General features: G+C 38.7%; 1 protein-coding gene across 3 annotated transcripts in view; it reads right to left on the reverse strand.

The window, feature by feature from the left end:
* LOC130907329 (syntaxin-binding protein 5-like) overlaps positions 1-19,168 on the reverse strand; it is a 172,269-nt gene that overhangs the window by 64,001 nt on the left and 89,100 nt on the right. For all 3 annotated transcript variants that reach the window (XM_057822271.1, XM_057822270.1, XM_057822272.1), the window contains 2 exons: positions 9,506-9,569; positions 3,247-3,330 (listed from right to left, as the gene is read on the reverse strand). In XM_057822271.1, the coding sequence (XP_057678254.1) occupies positions 3,247-3,330; positions 9,506-9,569 (148 nt within the window). The remainder of the gene's footprint in view (positions 1-3,246; positions 3,331-9,505; positions 9,570-19,168) is intronic.

Consider the following 19,168-nt stretch of genomic DNA (forward strand, 5'->3'; position numbering starts at 1 on the left):
GGTCTTAACAGGGAGCAGCTGGATTCAGCCATGTGAAATGAGTTATGTCAAATTCACTGTCGCCACTAGAGGGCAATTTATCCACCCAAATCAATAAAACTAAATGCAAATACTTTCAAAACAAACCATTACAATGCCACTTTAATTAAACGAATACTCGAAGCAGCAAAATTTAATTTGATTTTTTTTTTCTCATCGAATTACTCGAGTTAATCGATTAATCGTTTCAGCACTAGTTCACTTCTTTGCGACTTGTCCCGCTCAAACCGTCAAGTTAATGCCGCACTCGTGTCGGAAAAACTGAAAAATCGGATTCGTGCATTAAAACCTGCTGTCTGAACCTAGCCTTTATGTGCTGTGATGAGACATTTTGACTTGTGTACTCAAAAAGAAGACGCTGGTTTTAAAAAAAAAAAAAATTCCGGAATATTACTAACGGATTCATTTTATCTGGATTTTCATACTGTAGCGACTGTTATTTGTTATGTGTTACGCCCGCAATGGTTCATGGCTAGTTATGGCAACCATGAGAGAGTGGTGGTTGCCGTTGTGTTCTGGTGTTTTCTGTTCAAATGTGCGGCAAATGTGAAACATAAAAACTGTCCTTTTCATTCTTCTCCACGTCCCGCACCACAATACAATTAGCCCCTATATGGTGTCCTTTTACTATTAATACATTACAGCGACATCTCTAAGGAAAGTATGCTTTATCTGCCATTCGGTTGTATTGTGTTCACGTTACGCAAACCCAAGCAACGCCGGGCCATACTGCTCGATAAATCCATCCAGCACACATTTAAAAAAATCATGGGGAACCCCTGATTTCAAGTTTTGTACCGATTTGACAAACTTTGGCCCCAACAAGCCAGCACAAGTGACACCGGGCCATACTGTTAGTCTAAACATAAACAGGCGATTTTCATATAAACAAGATCAATTACATTAGTCTGACCGAATAGTGTAATGGTACCTACAAATTGTGTGTTGCAGTGTTGTTAATAACGGCGTTAGAATATAACGGCGTTACTAACGGTGCTATTTTTTTTCAGTAGTGAGTAATCTAATTAATTACTTTTCTCATCTTGGCAAAGCCGTTACTGTTACTATGCGTTACTTTGTCGATTGAATGACGCGAAACAAGTCTGAGAGAGACGGACTCACGGAGACGAGAGAGCAGAGCAGGAGTGGGGAAGAGGCAAGGGAGTTGTGACGGCCAGTGTTGTTAATCTTACTGAAAAAAAGTAATTAATTATAGTTACAAATTACTTCTCCCAAAAAGTAATTACGTTAGTAACTCAATTACCTGAACGTAAGAGTAATTAGTTACTTGGCAAAGTAATTGGTGATAATTACTTTTTTTTTTTTGTTCCTCCAAAAAAAACAAAAACAAACAAACAAAAAAAAAAAAACATTGGCCACACTATGTGAAGTTTTTTGTGAAGGTTTTTGGTACAATTGGCCTGAGCCCAATTCTTTACCCTAATTTACCCTTTACCCTGAATCAACTGTTAAAAGTTGTTAAAATTGCTCCCATTATTGCATTAGTTCCCTTCTCTCTACTTTCGACATATGAAAGTTTTAAAACTGTTTCATCATTTAAAGATAGATTCAAGTCAAGATTTTGCCGATTTAGAAGTATTTTAGATAAAAAGTTACTTAGGTTCGCTAGGAAGGTTCTCTACAACAGAGCCGTCCTAAAAAGTACTGCTTTAAGATGGCGGCTGTCTACTAACTCATTTAGTGCCATGTCTGTCATTTTGCATCTAGTTATATCTATGTACAGTACATGTGATATCTATCATGTCTACCATATCTACCATAACATGCGCGCGTAGTTTGTACTAGCTATCGGCTACAACATGTATTATTGGAGCTACCTAGCATCGCGTTTGCTCGGCGTCACAACTTTCTTGCCTCCTCCATACTCCTGCTCTGTCGTCTCGGTGAGTCCGTCTCCCTCAGACTTTTCGACCAATATAGTAACGCATAGTAACGCATGCCTTTCCGTCCTCAGTAACGGTAACGGCGTTGCCAAGATGAGAAAAGTAATTAATTAGATTACCCACTACTGAAAAAAATAACGCCGTTAGTAACGCCGTTATATTGTAACGCCGTTATTAACAACACTGGTGACGGCGTTGCAAACGTGATGCTAGGTGGCTCCAATAATACCTGACTGTAGCCGATAGCCTACAAACTACGCCCACATGATGCTACTGTAGATATCACATAATATAGAACTAGATGCAAATGACAGACATGGCTGCATTAGCAACATGTATAAAGAACTAGATGCGTTAGTAAACAGCCGCCATTTTAAAGCAGTAGACCTCTCAGGAAGGCTCTGTTGTAGAGAACCTTCCTCGCAAACCTAAGTAACTTTTTATCTAAAATGCTCCTATATCGGCAAAAATAAATCTATCTTTAAATGATGAAACAGTTATAAAACTTACACTTGTCCAAAGTAGACAGAAGGAAACTAATGCAATAACGGGAGCAATTTTAAACACTTTAACGGTTGATTCACAACATTAAATGACTTCCAGACATAGCAAAGGTTACTATCTAGTTATCATAATATCCACAATACTCCTGTGTCTAGTTAAGTTTAGGATAAAAAATTGGGCTAGGGCCAATTATTCCAAAAACGCTTTAAACTTCACATTGTGTGACTTTTTTTTTTTTTTTTTTTTTTTTTTTTTTGAGGGGAAAAAAAACCATGAAAATTATCACCAGTTACTTTGCGGAGTAACTAATTACTCTTACATTCAGGTAACTGAGTTATTAACACAATTACTTTTTGGGAGAAGTAATTTGTAACTGTAATTAATTACTTTTTTTTTAAAGTAAGATTAACAACACTTGTATTGTGTACTTTCATTCCAATATGTGTCACCAAAATTGAATGTGGACATATCACTTACCATTTTTAGGGTCCCCAAAATAACCCTCAAAAACGAGAAATTAAAATGAGCGCAGTGGCAGCGTTAATATTCCAAAATATCTTTGAATTCGTTATGATAAATAGTTATGAGATAGAGTACCCTTCAGAGATGCATCTTATTTTTGTACACTCATCACTTTCACAGTTATTGAACCGCTTATTTATTTTCCGAAAGCGAGCCGCTCTCGGAATAAACAGCGGCGCACTCTCGCTCGGCTTATTTGTTCATGAACAGGTAATTTCAATTCCAGCCAGCATTAAAAGATACCGGAAGGAAGGCGGGGAAATAAAGGTTTGCCTACCTCATCATAAGTGTAGCGATAGTCGGCCTTCTTTGATTTGAGATCCCACAGGACCACGATCCCCGACTCATATCCAATTATCAGCTGAGAGAGGAAACAGCGGTCCAGGAGACGGATGGAGATGACAGACAGAGAGAATGAAGATATTAAAGGTGCGGGAAAGGGTGGATGCATTTGACATTCGTGTGCCGCGCAATCGAGGATCAGGTTGGGGAGGGGAGAATGCTGCCTACACAAGGGACGAAAATGTCATCTTAATTAGAAGTGAGTTGACACTACCTAAAATACACTTGGCAAAGTTAAGAGGTGTACCCAATGTGAAAACCAGAGAAAACTCATGATAGCATCAACAATCAAATCTGCACAACTGAACAAATTCTTAAAACTCCAATTAATATCACAATCCCTAATCAAACCTTGTGATGCAGAAAAAAAACGATGACTTTGAAGGCTAAGCCAAAATTGGTGTTTAGTTTAAACCGCAGTCTCGGTTGATTCAACGCTCATGATTGAAATAATGGGATGCGTTTTTATTTAATCGATGCACATCGAAGTACTGATGCAATCACGGAATCATCCTGAAGAAACTTCATGTCGGGGATTAAATTCTTAAAGCAACACGGGGTAACTTTTCAACTAGGGTCGTTCCGATCATGTTTTTTTGCTCCCGATCCGATCCCGATCGTTTTAATTTGAGTATCTGCCGATCCCGATATTTCCCGATCCGATTGCTGTTTTTTTGCTCCCGATTCAATTCCAATCATTCCCAATAATTTTTCCCGATCATATACATTTTGGCAAAGCATTAAGAAAAAAATGAATAAAACTCGGACGAATATATACATTCAACATACAGTACATAAGTACTGTATTTGTTTATTATGACAATAAATCCTCAAGATGGCATTTACATTATTAACATTCTTTCGGTGAGAGGGATCCACGGATAGAAAGACTTGTAATTCTTAAAGGATAAATGTGACTTTGTATATTGTGACTAAATATTGCCATCTAGTGTATTTGTTGAGCTTTCAGTAAATGATACTGTAGCCATTTAACTGTTCTGCCCAAATGCATGATGGGAAGTGCACCCATGACTGTGCATAGTGGTACCAATTGATATATCTTCTCTGCGTTGGGAAATAACATAGGGTGTTAAGAAAAAGATCAATTATTACCTTACTTCCCCACATTGCTTCCCATGATATTTCTAATCATAGGGAGAGGGATTGTTAGGCTTTAGCCAATTAACAAAATACTCCAAAGGTTGCCAAAATTCACTCTACTCATTTTACGCTGTCTTTTAGCTCTATACGTAGGTAAAACGGCGCCATTAGAGATTAAACGCGACAATGCGTGAGTGGGTTGTGCAGCGCATGCGTTAATTGCTTTAAATATTTTAACGTGATAAATTTTAATAAAAATTAATTACCGCCGTTAACGGGATAAATTTGATAACCCTACCTTAAGCCTAAACTAAAGACTCTGGATGAGTGTAACATATTATGTCTGTAACGTTAAATACAAATAGAAAATGATTTAATTAAAAAAAAAAATATATATATATACACATATATTAAAAAAGGCATGTCCGATATTTTTTTGCCGATTCCGATACTTTGAAAATGACGTGATCGGACACGATCCTATTTTCAACCTTTATAAAATATTTTCAAAACATTTGTGAAAATGTTGACCGACAACAAGTTGACTGACACCTCTTTTATATCTTGACGGGGGCTGTATCAATTTCACCGACAGTAACTAACGTTGAGGAGGGTAGCAGGAAGCCTGCCACAAAATGAATAAATAAATAAATACATAAAATACAAATGTGCTGACTGCTTACTGCATACGCCACTTCCCCCTTTCCCCATTCATTATAAAGACGTACATCGATGCAAACGCTTTCGCGAAAATTCTGCAAAGATGGCAGACCAACAAAAGAGACAAAAAGTTTTGTCTTAGGAGAAAAAAAAGGGAGGCGACCCCAGGATATACAGAATGAACATTGCTCTAGATTTCACTCATCGCCACGACCCCTCCTCCCAACCGAACTCGTCAGTCCTGACGAGTTCAGATGGGGTGGAAGGGTTAGACACGCTAAGCCACAGGTTTGCTAACCGCCATATGTTATTGTTTAGCAACATATTACTATTCATCCTTCACACAGCCGCTGGAAAAAGAAATGTTTAATCCATCTGCAGGCGACCGGGAGAACTATTTTTGATTGATTGATGATTTTTCGACTCTGTGCATGTGTGCGCTGGTCCTCATGGGAAATTCAGTCCTCCTTAAGGCAAAACACTACCACTTTTGTCTACCGGCGTCACTAAAATTGACCAAAACTGAAAAGTTACCAAGTGTTGCTTTTAAAAGGCTCGTCTTTATTCTTTCGAACGATGCCGAGTCAACTTTTCAATGGATGGAAGGAAAATGAAGGTAAATCTCAAATCTTAATTTTCGGTAATGGATTATTCACAAAAAAGGTTCCTCTAACGTGTAAGAAGAAAAAAATTATAACGCTAAAATGTGAAATTCATTAAACTATAACGTGAAATGCTGTTTTTGAAATTTAAACATAAAACTTATCAAATTCAATGCGAAGAGTAGAGTTTTATTATCGATTTTGGGCCAATATGCATGTTTCCTTCAAAGCGAATGTAGAAACCTTCTGCCTTTGTACAAGGGTTGGTCACAGTTTAGCACAGGAGTTATGCTTATTGACTATCAGATGTCCCTAAACTGAGATGCTTGGGATTTGTTATGTTGGGTCATGACTGCATATATCGGCATCGATTTAATATCGGCATCGCAACTTTGGACGATAGCAGGATATCGGTTTAAAAGTCATTATCGGACAACTCTAACAAAAAGTAAACATTTGCAGTAAAATATGAAAAAGCTCGTTAAAATAAGCGATTCTTCACATTATAGTCTGAAATGGATCACTAAAACTAAGATGATCACATTAAAATGTTAGATTTATCACGTTTTATGATGAAATATATCACCTTACAACATTAGCTTTATCATGGTAAAACATGAAATTTTTTGTGTTACAGTGAAAAAAAAATTGAAATTAAAACATAAAACCTAATACCACCGTACTTTAAAACATTAAAACTATGTTAAAGCACAAAATTTATCACGTTAAAATGAGAGACTTTACAGGAAAATATAAAATGTACAGTTTAATGTTAACATAGGCAATTTATCACATTCAAATGTTTGGAACTTCAAGACAAAATGTGAACTTTATCGCACTGAAAATAATTTTAATGTTATACACATTTACATAATACAATTCCAAAATAATTTGGTCACATTTTTAAGTAGAGTTGTCCAATATTATCAGGTAGCCATAATAGCGACCGATAAAAGCATTTTAAAATGATATTGGATATCATCGTTATCAGTTTTGGGCCAAAATGCCTGTTGCCGTCAATGTGAATGTAGAAACCTTCTGCCTTTGTACTAGGACTGGTCACAGCTTAGCACAGCAGTTATGCTAATTGACCATTAGATGTCTCCAAACTAAGATGCTTGGGATTTGTTATGTGAGTATTATCATTATTAAAATATCCAGTGGGTTATCACAATACAATTAACCATTAATATGTACAGTGTATCAAAAAAGTGAGCAAACCCCTCGCATTTCTGCAGATATTTAAGTATATCTTTTCATGGGACAGCACTGACAAAATGACACTTTGACACAATGAAAAGTAGTCTGTGTGCAGCTTATATAATACATTTATTTTCCCCTCAAAATAACTCAAAATATAGCCATTAATATCTAAACCCCTGGCAACAAAAGTGAGTACACCCCTTAGAAACTACGTACATCCCTAAATGTCCAAATTAAGTACTGCTTGTCATTTTCCCTAAAAAATGTCATGTGACTCATTACAAAAGTGCTGTCAGCATTGCTGCAGAGATTGAAGAGGTGGGGGGGGGTCAGCTTGTTCGTGCTCAGACCATACCCCGCACTCAACATCAAATTGGTGTGCATGGCTGTCACGCCAGGAGGAAGCCTCTTTTGAAGACCGCCCGTCTCATCAGACCATAGGACATGGTTCCAGTAATCCATGTGCTTTGTTGACATGCCTTCAGCAAACTGTTTGCGGGCTTTCTTGTGTACCGTCTTCAGAAGAGGCTTCCTCCTGGGGTGACAGCCATGCACACCAATTTGATGTAGTGCGCTGCGTATGGTCTGAGCACTAACAGGCTGACCCCCCACCTCTTCAATCTCTGCATCAATGCTGACAGCACTCCTGGAACAAGTCACATGACATTTTGGAGGGAAAATGACAAGCAATACGCAATTTTGACATTTACGGATGTACGTAGTTTCTAAGGGGTGTACTCACTTTTGTTGCCAGGGGTTCAGATATTAATGGCTATATTTTGAGTTATTTTGAGGAGAAAATAAATTATTATATAAGCTGGACACAGACTACTTTTCATTGTGTCAAAGTGTCATTTTGCCAGTGTTGTCCCATGAAAAGATATACTTAAATATCTGTAGAAATGCGAGGGGTGTACTCACTTTTGTGATACACTGTAAGTCCATGACGGCATACAGTGGTACCTCTACATACGAAGCTAATTTGTTCCAGGACCTTGTTTGTAAGTCGAAATGGTCGTATGTCGAGCAGGATTTTCCCATAAGAATACATTATAATCCCATTAATTTGTTCCCACAGCCCGAAAACCTACACTAAAACCTTAATAAACGTTGCTGGTACTATTGCAAATGGCAATTACACGGCGCAAAACAAATTAGAATAAAAATCGGAATAATAATATTAATAATAATGTTAATACCTGTAATTAAGTAACGAACGGGGTTCTAATGTGGTGGATGTGTTTTGCGTGGTGTACCTGAACGCACCACGTGGCTGACTTGACAGAGAGAGGGAGGGAGAACTTTTTACTTTCACTTTGTTCAGCTGGGGCGGACAATAGGCATGTTGTGTTGCACAAGTTCTGAAATAAATGATTAAAAAACCTGACGAAACTAGCCATTCTACCCCAATAATAATTGTCACCTTAACTTATCAAGACTGGCGGACTGGTACGGAAGTGGGAGGAGGACCGTCGAGATTCTAGACATTCTATAGCCGTATTGACAAGTCAGTTCAACAAGAAAATCTGCTGTGCATCAGTCTTGCGGGAAAACAAAATAACTGCGGCGCTGTCATAAATCGTCGTATTTCGAGCATGTCGTCGGATGTAGAAACAATGGATGTAGCGAGTCAAATTTTACGTCGGATGTTGAAAAGATCGTGTGTCGAAATGATCGTATGTCGAGGAACCACTGTATATCGGTATCGGTTTGATATTGGTATGGTACTTTTGGAGTTGGACAATATCTTTTAAAAAGTAATTATTGGACGACTCTATTTTTAAGTACCGTATTGGCCCGGATATAAGACGGTGTTTTTTCCATTGAAATAAGACTGAAAAAGTGGGCGTCGTCTTGTATTCGAGGTCTAGACATTATACCCATTCATGACGCTAGATGGCGCCAGATATCATTGAAGCAATGTTCTGTCATGACAGATCTCAGCTACTCTCAAGTTTAACCAGTTTGCATTATTTTATTGCAATGTTTTTCCTTATTCAGATTTGTTTCAAGACTACAGTTACAGTTAGACTTCACTTTGATGGTTTATGCAGTTATTGCAATTTTGTTGTTTTATCACAATGGATTGGTTTATTTACGTTTCAAAAACAAGAAGCCATTCATTTACGAATTTGATTGTACTTTAGTTTACAAATTTAAATGTTTAGATATTAAGATTTGAATGAGGCAAAATAACATGCTTTTTCTCTCCAATATGTTGTTATAATCATTTGTTTCGGATGTACTGTAATCATTTTCTGTATAAAAATTAATTTGGTGTTCAAAAAGTCTTTTTTTCCAAACTTGAGTCTTGAAAAAGAGGGGGTTGTCTTATAATCAGGGCAGTCTTATATTCGGGCCAATGCGGTAATTAGCAACTACAAATAGCCAGTAAACCTCAAAGGGCTTGAGTTGGTTCCAAGCATCCAACCATCAGGTTCCAAGCTCGACTTTTTTTGCTATTTTTAAACACTGTCCATATAGTTGCTAAGTGTATGGCAAAATCTTCCCTTTCCAATATTTCTCATGGGGGGGAAAAATGAATTCTAAAAATCTCATTGCCACCATTTCATCTACATCTGGGTCTCCGGGGTGCAAAGTGAGTCTGTGCTTAATAGTGTCCTTTACCTTCCCCTCATCCATGGGGTTGTCACTGATGTGCACGACTGGTCCAGGGTGAGCCTTGGAGGACCTTATGGGAGACACAAGAGAAAAAGAAGTGAGCAACAAACGTCTCCATCTGGTAATTGTCTCGCGTCCCTTAACGCAAGGAGTGTCGAGGTCAACGCCGGGCGAGCGAGTGTCTGTGAATCAGTGGAGAAAATGTGCTGGTGAGGACGGAGCTGTCAGTCAGCCTCTCGGGCTGTTCAAAGAAAATAGAAGCTTGTGATGGATGGCTCTGTGAAGATCTGCAGTTCTCAAGTGAATCCTGTTTCCATTTGAATATCAGCAAAAAAATAAATAAAAGGACTCTTGCACTGTTTGTACTTTATCCTCCAGCCAAGACAGGCTTTTTGTCCAATTTAAAAAAAAATCCCCCTTCGGGTGGCGTGGTGAAGGACAAAGGGCAGGAAGGAAGGTCAGTACGTCTGACACATCGGCCTAATGCTAACCAGGGTGAGATGACCCTGGGAAATGAGCAGTCGAGACACTTTGCACAAAAGGATAAAGACACTATACCATCATTTACAGCCGAATGAATATCATTTTCATTTCATATAACGACAAGCATCAACATTCATAACAAAGAGCATTACAATCCTTGAGATAAGGTAGCACGAGGTGGAAAGCATGTACAGTCATGTGTATGAGAAGCAAGCATCACTCAGCGGTGTCTATATTTAGAGCGATGGTGCCGGATGATTGGAGGCTTATTATTACTGAAACTGCGCTGCTGCAGCTTTTTTTTTTGTTTTTCTTTTGCTTTATCTCATCTCACTTCAGTGCTCTCACACATGTGAAGCACGCACACACAAAGGCGTCACGGCAATTAACACCCACTTTGCGAAACATACACCCATAACAATCAATTAGCCTCTCGCTGAATTACGAATGCGACTAGTCCGCCTCCGCCATATGGTTTATTTCCTCTTGTTTTAAGATGTTCTTCCTCGGTAATTTTAGTTTTCACCCTGTGTGGTTTCACGGATGAAATCTTTTATGGTCGAGTCAATAAAAGTGCATATTTCAATGCAAACCTTTTAATTGGTCATGTTTATGTGAATGTACAGGCAGCTGTTTAAATTATATTGGAATGCGGGGTGGGACAGTTTTCATTCACTTTATGTGAATGTAGAGACCGCAAATAGTACTTTACAGATCTGTGGTGTTCCACAGAGGTCAATCCGAGAACCCTTATTGTTTAATACTTTAAATAGGTCATTAATATGTAGCTATGAACTCTTAAGTAGCTTCTCGCTGAATTATGAATGTTACACGTCCACCTGCCCCATATGGTTTCCTTTCTGTTTTTAGATGTTCTTCCAGCGATTTTATCATGTGTCGCTTCGCAGAGGAAATCATTTATGGCAGTGTCAATGAAATTGCATACTATTTAACTGGTTTTGTTATGTGGTGTTCCACAGAGGTCAATCCTAGAACCCTTATTGTTCAATCTTCATATTGCAACCTTTATAATTAGCCCCTTTTAGACATATGCTGTACTCAGGTTAAATCCCGGGACTTAAACGGGTAGCCTTTATTTCTGAAAGCAATTTCCCAGGTCGACCGACATAGTGATGACATGAACATTAACCGGGTCGCATCCCAGTAAAATGTCTGGGACACAGCATGTGTGAAAGCAGCCGTACTCAATTTGGACAGTTAGGGATGTATGTAGTTTCTAAGGGGTGTACTCACTTTTGTTGCCAGGGGTGTAGATATTAATGGCTATATTTTGAGTTATTTTGAGGGGAAAATTAGTTAACTCTATTATAGAAGCTGCACACAGACTACCATATTTTTCGGACTATAAGTAGCAGTTTTTTTCATAATTTGGCTGGGGGTGCGAGTTATACTCAGGAGCGACTTATGTGTGAAATTATTAACACATTATGATATCATTTCACATGTAATTTTGGAGTGACACTGATGGTTTGGTAAACTTGTTAGCATGTTCTTTATGCTATAGTTATCTGAATAACTCTTATTAGCTATGGCCACGTTCGTGTTCTGCCTTTGGCAATGTGTGTTCAATTGTATTATTGACTGTTTTTATATTGAAAAGCATGCTTTTAGTTTGTGGCGCTTCCACTCCCAAGTGGGGGCGCACTCGCACTTGTTTACGCGAAGAAGAGCGCTCACACGGCAGAAGAAGACGGACAGCTACAAGGCGTCTCTGAGCAAGTGGGCGAGAGAGAGAGAGAGAAAAACGGCTGCGAACCTACATTCAATGTTTATGCTTGTAAAATATCTCTAAAGAGGCAACGCCTGTGTGTATCATCTTTTCTGTTGTTGTTGTGTTTTCCACCCGCGATCAGACACTTAGAGCCAGTTGTGTGGTTGTCATAACGATGTGCTAATGCTAGCGAACGCATGCTAAACGTTTTTCTCATTGCTGTAATAGCATCTAATTATCATTTACAGTACCCTCCATAATTATTGGCACCCCTGGTTAAGATGTGTTTTTTAGCTTCTAATAATTTTTTTTTCATTCAAATAATATGGGACCTTAATGGAAAAAAAGAGAAAAATCCAACCTTCAATACAAGTGCATTTATTCAGTGGGGAAAAAATCCCACATAAAGAAATAATTATTTGACATTAAATAATGTGTGTCACAATTATTAGCACCCCTGGTGTTAATACTTTGTACAACCCCCTTTTGCCAACAAAACAAGGTCTGGGGACTGAGGTGGCCATGGGAGGAGCTTGATTTTGTGTCTGGTGAACAATTTCTGTGTAGATTTGGCCATATGTTTAGGGTCATTGTCTTGCTGAAAGACCCAGTGACGACCCATCTTCAGGTTTCGGGCAGAGGGCAACAGATTTTGATTTAAAATGTGCTGGTATTTCAAAGCATTCATGATGCCATGCACCCTAGCAAGGTTCCCAGGGCCTTTGGAAGCGAAACAGCCCCACAGCATCACTGACCCACCCCCATACTTCACAGTGGGTATGAGGTGCTTTTCAGCATGCACATCTTTTGTGCCACGCCAGACCCACTGAGAGTGTTTGGTTCCAAAAAGCTCAATCTTGGTATCATCTGACCAAAGCACACGGTCCCAGTTGAAGCCTGGGAAGCCCCAGTTGAAGCCTGACCAAAGCACACGGTCCCAGTTGAAGCCTGGGTTCACCATGGTTCACCAGACACAAAATCAAGCTCCTCCCGTGGCCATCTCAGTCCCCAGACCTTGTTTTGTTGGCAAAAGGGAGTTGTACAAAGTATTAACACCAGGAGTGCTAATAATTGTCACACACAGTATTTGATGTCAAATAATTACTGCTTTATGTGGGATTTTTCCCCACTGAATAAATGCACTTGCATTGAAGGTTGGATTTTTCTTTTTTTTCCCCATTAAGGTCCCATATTATTTGAATAAAAAAATATATTAGAAGCTAAAAACACATCTTAACCAGGGGTGCCAATAATTATGGAGGGCACTGTATTTACAGTGGGGAGAACAAGTATTTGATACACTGCCAAAACCCATTGGCAGTGTATCAAATACTTGTTCTCCCCACTGTACGTTGATGCGAACCTGTTTGGTATCGAGGACGAAATTGATTCAGCAAATTATACGGATGTCCAATGTCGTCATTTGGGAGTTTAGCTCGCTGTATAGCCAGGACAGAGTCATAGCGTCCTGGTGAGGACAGTATATTCGCATTTTGTTGTTCATGCATCAGGTAACATCATACTGTGCACTTATTCAGCATGTTGTTCTCTTTTGTATTTTTCTATTAAATCGCCTTTCAAAATGACATAACTGTTCTATGTGTTGGATTTTATCAAGTAAATTTCCCCCCAAAATGCGACTTATACTCCGGTGCCACTTATATATGTTTTTTTCCTCTTCGTTGGGTATTTATGGCTGGTGCGACTTATACCCAGGTGCGACTTATAGTCCGAAAAATACGGTACGTTTCATTGTGTCAAAGTGTCATTTTGTCAGTGTTGTCCCATGAAAAGATATACTTAAATATCTGCAGAAATGAGAGGGGTGTACTCACTTTTGTGATACACTGTATATTTACCTTGTTACGACCCAATCTAGGGAAAATCAACTGACTCACAGGGTCATAACAACCCATAGACACCATGTGGGGGGCCTGATAATCAAGGAGAAAAAGGAGGGGAGGTGAATCAAAAGGAGATGCGATGGGAACCCAGTATTATGTGAATCACATGTTTCAGTGCCATTGACGGTGCTAGATGTCCAATTCATTTTCGCCCCTCCCAGTCAAAATGAACTGGATGTCTAGCGGCGTCAATGGCAGCTAATGAATTAAATAAAAAGGGTTGATGATAGGGTTGTTCCGATCATGTTTTTTTGCTCCCGATCCGATCCCGATCATTTTAGTTTGAGTATCTGCCGATCTTGACATTTCCTGATTCGATTGCTTTTTTTTTTTTTTTACTCCCGATTCAATTCCAATCATTCCCGATAATTTTTCCCGATCATATACATTTTGGCAATGCATTGAGAAAAAAATGAATTAAACTCGGACGAATATATACATTCAACATACAGTACATAAGTACTGTATTTGTTTATTATGACAATAAATCCTCAAGATGGCATTTGAATTATTAACATTCTTTCCGTGAGAGGGATCCACGGATAGAAAGACTTGTAATTCTTAAAGGATAAATGTGAATTTGTATATTGTGACTAAATATTGCCATCTTGTGTATTTGTTGAGCTTTCAGTAAATGATACTGTAGCCATTTAACTGTTCTGCCCAAATGCATGAGGGGAAGTGCAACCACGACTGTGCTTAGTGGTACAAATTGATATATCTTCTCTGTGTTGGGAAATAACATAGGGTGTTAAGAAAAAGATCCACTACTACCTTTCTTCCCTACATTCCGTCCCACGATATTTCTTATCATTGGGAGAGGGATTGTAAAGCTTTAGCCAATTAAAAAAAGTCTCCAAAGGCTGCCAAAATTCACTCTACTCATTTTACGCCGCCTTTTAGCTCTATATATACAGTAGGTATGACGACGCTATTAAAGATTGAACGCGACAATGCGTGAGTGGGTCGTGCAGCGCATGCGTTAATTGCGTTAAATATTTTAACGTGATAAATTAAAACAAAAATAAAATTACCGCCGTTAACGCCATAAGTTTGATAACCCTACTTTAAGCCTAAACTAAAGACTCTGGATGAGTGTAACACATTATGTCTGTAACGTTAAATACAATTAGAAAACAACTGAATTAAAAGATATTTATATTAAAAAAAGGCATGTCCGATATTTTTTTGCCGATTCCGATACTTTGAAAATGATGTGATCGGACCCGATCGATTGGGATGCCGATCGATGGGGACATCTCTAGTTGATGAATGAAAGGGTTAATATGTACAGCAGCTATGAACTCATTGAATGTCATTGACCGTGATAGACATCCTATCCATTTTGACTGGGAGGGCTGGCAGAGATAATTCCTTTTTTTGTAAGTTTATGTAGCTGTGAAGCATTTTTGAATCAATAAATTTGCTCCAAATGTGAGCTTTACGTAACATTACATCAAACACACCTCGCGCAGCGGTGACATGAGGCCACACATGCAAAGGCCATGTCGCAAACAAGCTGTTAGACGGGGCTTTTGATGTCACCGGCCCGGCAGCAACACCAGATGTTCGCTACGTCATCGCGTTCATGTTGTGCTTTTGCTTAAACAGAATAAGTGTGCTTTTTCAACATAAAACTAATGAAAATGATGTCTACAGAATGTTTGTGATGTCTTTGAAACTCATAAGTTCAGGTGCAATATGCATCACACCACACTCTGAATGTTTTAGCTACTCCTGCCCCACTTCTGTGCTCGCTGACGATCACCTTAAATCAAGTCCACAAAACACACAAACACTTTAAGACCACAGAAATGTGAGTACTGGACACAAGAGTCTCGATGCCTCAGGACAAGGGTAAACAATGCTAAGCTGAGACCTTCTGGATGGCCTTGTACTGCTCTAAATAATTATTAATGAAACTTAATGAATAAGAGTGGTCACTGCTTGCATATACTGTTTGGAGAAAGACTGTATGGAGAAAGACTGAATGAATGGATGTATATAAGGGTATGTTAATATACAGCTGTTCCCATTATGGACATTGTGAATGGAGAAGGACATGTTCACTATGTGTGTGAACGAATGAATGAGGGCATACACACATTTACATTTACGGATGTTTTTTCCATGAATAAAACGAATGGAAAGCTAATAAAATGCTAATGGCGGAAAACACTCAGGTGACTTGAACTTCCGCTCCGAGACCCCCAATTTGGCCAAACTCAAAATTGTCCTATATGCATGTGTGATACATCATTGAAAGGTTAAAATCTCAATTTTCTGGAGGAAGAAAAATTTTGAGCAGGAGGGCATTTTGGGAAAAAAACAAAATTAACAGCAAAACCCTATCTGGAGAATTACAGATGCCATGACTTTAACTAGATATTATCGCGTACTTACCTTGTTTCAATCCAAAAACTCCATGTTGCATGTATCACTGAGTGTCAAGACACAGCTGTGAATGGCCACAACTGGATTTTTGGGGGATTTTATGGGTGAAACATGGTAATATAACAAGGGTCGCGATGCAGAAATCGCAGACATCAAGGAGTGGTCGAGATTTTCTTTTTCATATATTTACACTTTTAAACATTTTTTTTTCTTAGTTTGGATCGATTATTTATCATCTAACATATCGGAGAAAATGTGACAGTAACAAAAAAAAATACAATTAAGCGATATTTATGAGGTAGATATCCGTGACTTTTTTTACAGACACCTTTTTTTTCATTGTGACGTCATTTGTTTAAAAGTTCAAAATATGCGTGATTAATTTTTTAACGTCGTTCTTTTTTTCTTTTTTTTTTAAACGAAATATTAGACATCAATGAATGATTCAAAGCTAAAAATAAGAGAGAGACATTTTGAATAATAAACATAATTAATCACCTTCGTTTTATGGCTGGGTTGAAACAAAAGCGGTTGTGCGACATCTGTAAACGGGGATTTTCAGGGTAAAACGGACAAATTAAAAATAATTTGGGGAGTTAATGCGCCATGAATCTGCTATGGCAGCATATAGACATATTGTTCTATCAAAAACAACAGTTGTTTTGGCTTAAAATACAGAAGTTTCTTTTAAAGAGGAGTGCAATAGCAGAAACTGCTTTTTCAGTCTTGTCTGTGTTTTCCGCCTTATGATAATACATAACAGTCATAATGCCAAAATTCCTGGTAACTTAACATTTTTATTTTTATTATTTATACATTTATTTTAAAAAATGGTTGACTGCCGGGGAACGTCTTTGTATAGACGTTAAAATGTGTAATTCAAGAGTGTTTTTCTCAATGTTGATGATAAATCTGCTGACAAATTCAGGCTCAACCAAGACGAGAAAGCAAACCTTGATGTGAAAGTTTCTGAGGTGAGAGTTTATCAGTAATCATAAAAAAAAAAAAATCCCACCACAAATTTCTGCTCACAAGTCAAAGCAAAAAAACTTCCATGCTAATATAAATTAATATCTTCAGTAGGCAGTAAAAAGGTTTGCCAGTCGACCTCCAACCAACCTTAGCCCTGAGTACATTCTAATGTAACCGTAATGAAGACACGCCACTCTCAATGCAAATTGAACACCATCCTCCCATTAAAAAGAGATTTTTCAAAAAGAAATCAAAGTTAGCGCATGTCCTCAAAAGCAGCAGCCGTCCCTTATCGCCCCTTTCTATCTCATCCTCAAGTAACGGGAAAAGCTCTCTTATCACCGCATGCGTTCATCTCCTCTCTCCTCCCTGCATGTCCTACCTTTCCCCAAACCCCCAACACTCCCACCTGTCCCCCCGCGTCTCACTTCTCGCATCGTCTCGTCTCCCCCGCAGCTCAGACGTCTGCGTGTGCCGTACACTGATCTTGGCGGACACCTGTTCCAGCCTTCCTCTGCTAGTCCCTCATGGCGCACACACAGACTCACGCGCACAGGAGGGGGGAATGTGTGAAGCAAAACGCTCCGGTGAATAATTTAAGACTCTACAGCAGGGAAATAAAATGGAGCCTGTCAAGCTGACAGATCCATTGAAGGCGCTATAGGAAACATTTGGCCGCTTACCTAGGGACAGTCTTTCGATGTCTAAAAAGTCCATGCCAACTATAATAACCTTCTGAAAATGTAAAATAGTGATTACACAGCAAGCATTGAAGCACTTAGTTGAGTCGATGCGCGGCGTGTTGCAACGTGGCAATATGACTTCAATTCCCATTGACTTTAAACACTTTGCTGAATTGTGCACTACTTTTTGTCAGTCATGAATTTACATTCAGTTAGCATGTGAATGAAAAAACTGATATTAATGAGGGGCAGGGAAGGAACTTGTAGGGGTGCTGGATGTGCGGCCGCACCCAAGTTTGTGGGCGTAAAGTGGGCGTGGTTGGGCGAGGGGAGGGTGAAAAAGAAAGGGAAGATGATGCGCAGAGTTGTTATACAGGTAGTCCCCTAGTCGTACTAGGGTTGGGCATCGTTTGAAATTTAGCGATTCCGATTCCATGTTTCGATTCCGGTTCCGAACGATTCTCGATTCCGATTCTTTTAAGAGGCAGGGTAAAAAAAAATATGCAGGGTAAAAAAAAATTGCATAGTTTATATTCAAGTCTTAACTTCTCAAGGATTTCTTGAATGAAATGAACTTCTCACAGGGGTAATTTTAACATATATAAATATTAGGGCTGTCAAAATTATCGCGTTAACGGGCTTTAATTAATTTTTTTAATTAATCGCGTTAAAATATTTGACGCAATTAACGCAGATTTAAATGACAGTTCAGTGAAACGCTCACTTGTTGTGTTTTATACTTGAAAAGGCTCAATGGACAAAAGCAGTCTGAACAGGCACGCCAAAAAACATATGACAAAAAATCGGAATTGTGCATTAAGACCTGCAGTATGAACGTAGCCTTAGAAGTACATTGTTCTCAAAAAGCTACTCAAGTAAATGTAACGCGTTACTACCTACCTCTGAGTATAATACGTTTTTGGATATTTATTTTGAGATTTAGAGGCATTTAAGGTGGGTTTAATTCCGATTTATGTGGAAATTCGAGTTACATCGCCAGAGTAAGAACGGAACTCGTTCGTAATTTGGGGACTACCAGTAGTGTTTAAAGTGTTAAAGTATCTCTGCCAGCCTGTTGAGGGGCCTGCAAAAAAATTTCCACTTGCCACCCGCCCCCGGATTATCCACTCGGGGGGGTCGCTTCTTGCTCATCGCACCCGGTCCCTGTTCTAATTCGTTCCGCCATCGATAAACGGTGTAATGATACAATTATTTGGATCGTTACAAATATCGTATTGTACTAAGGGTGAAATGATACATAGTAGTTAACAACGAGCCAATTCCATAAAGACGCAAAACATTGTTAAATACCCTCATAGTTTAGATACTGTATGTTGTTTTGTTAAAAATAATTGTTCATTCAAAATGGTAAAACGTCAAAATCTCATTCATTTGCTCCCATTGATGGCAATAGATGACAAATCTGTTTGAATTTGCAAAGGCCCCTACTAGTTCAAATGGATTGGACGTCGATCATCATCAATGGCAATGAAAAATGATC

This window comes from Corythoichthys intestinalis, chromosome 19 (genome assembly GCF_030265065.1).
Source record: "Corythoichthys intestinalis isolate RoL2023-P3 chromosome 19, ASM3026506v1, whole genome shotgun sequence".
NCBI classification, from domain to species: domain Eukaryota; kingdom Metazoa; phylum Chordata; class Actinopteri; order Syngnathiformes; family Syngnathidae; genus Corythoichthys; species Corythoichthys intestinalis.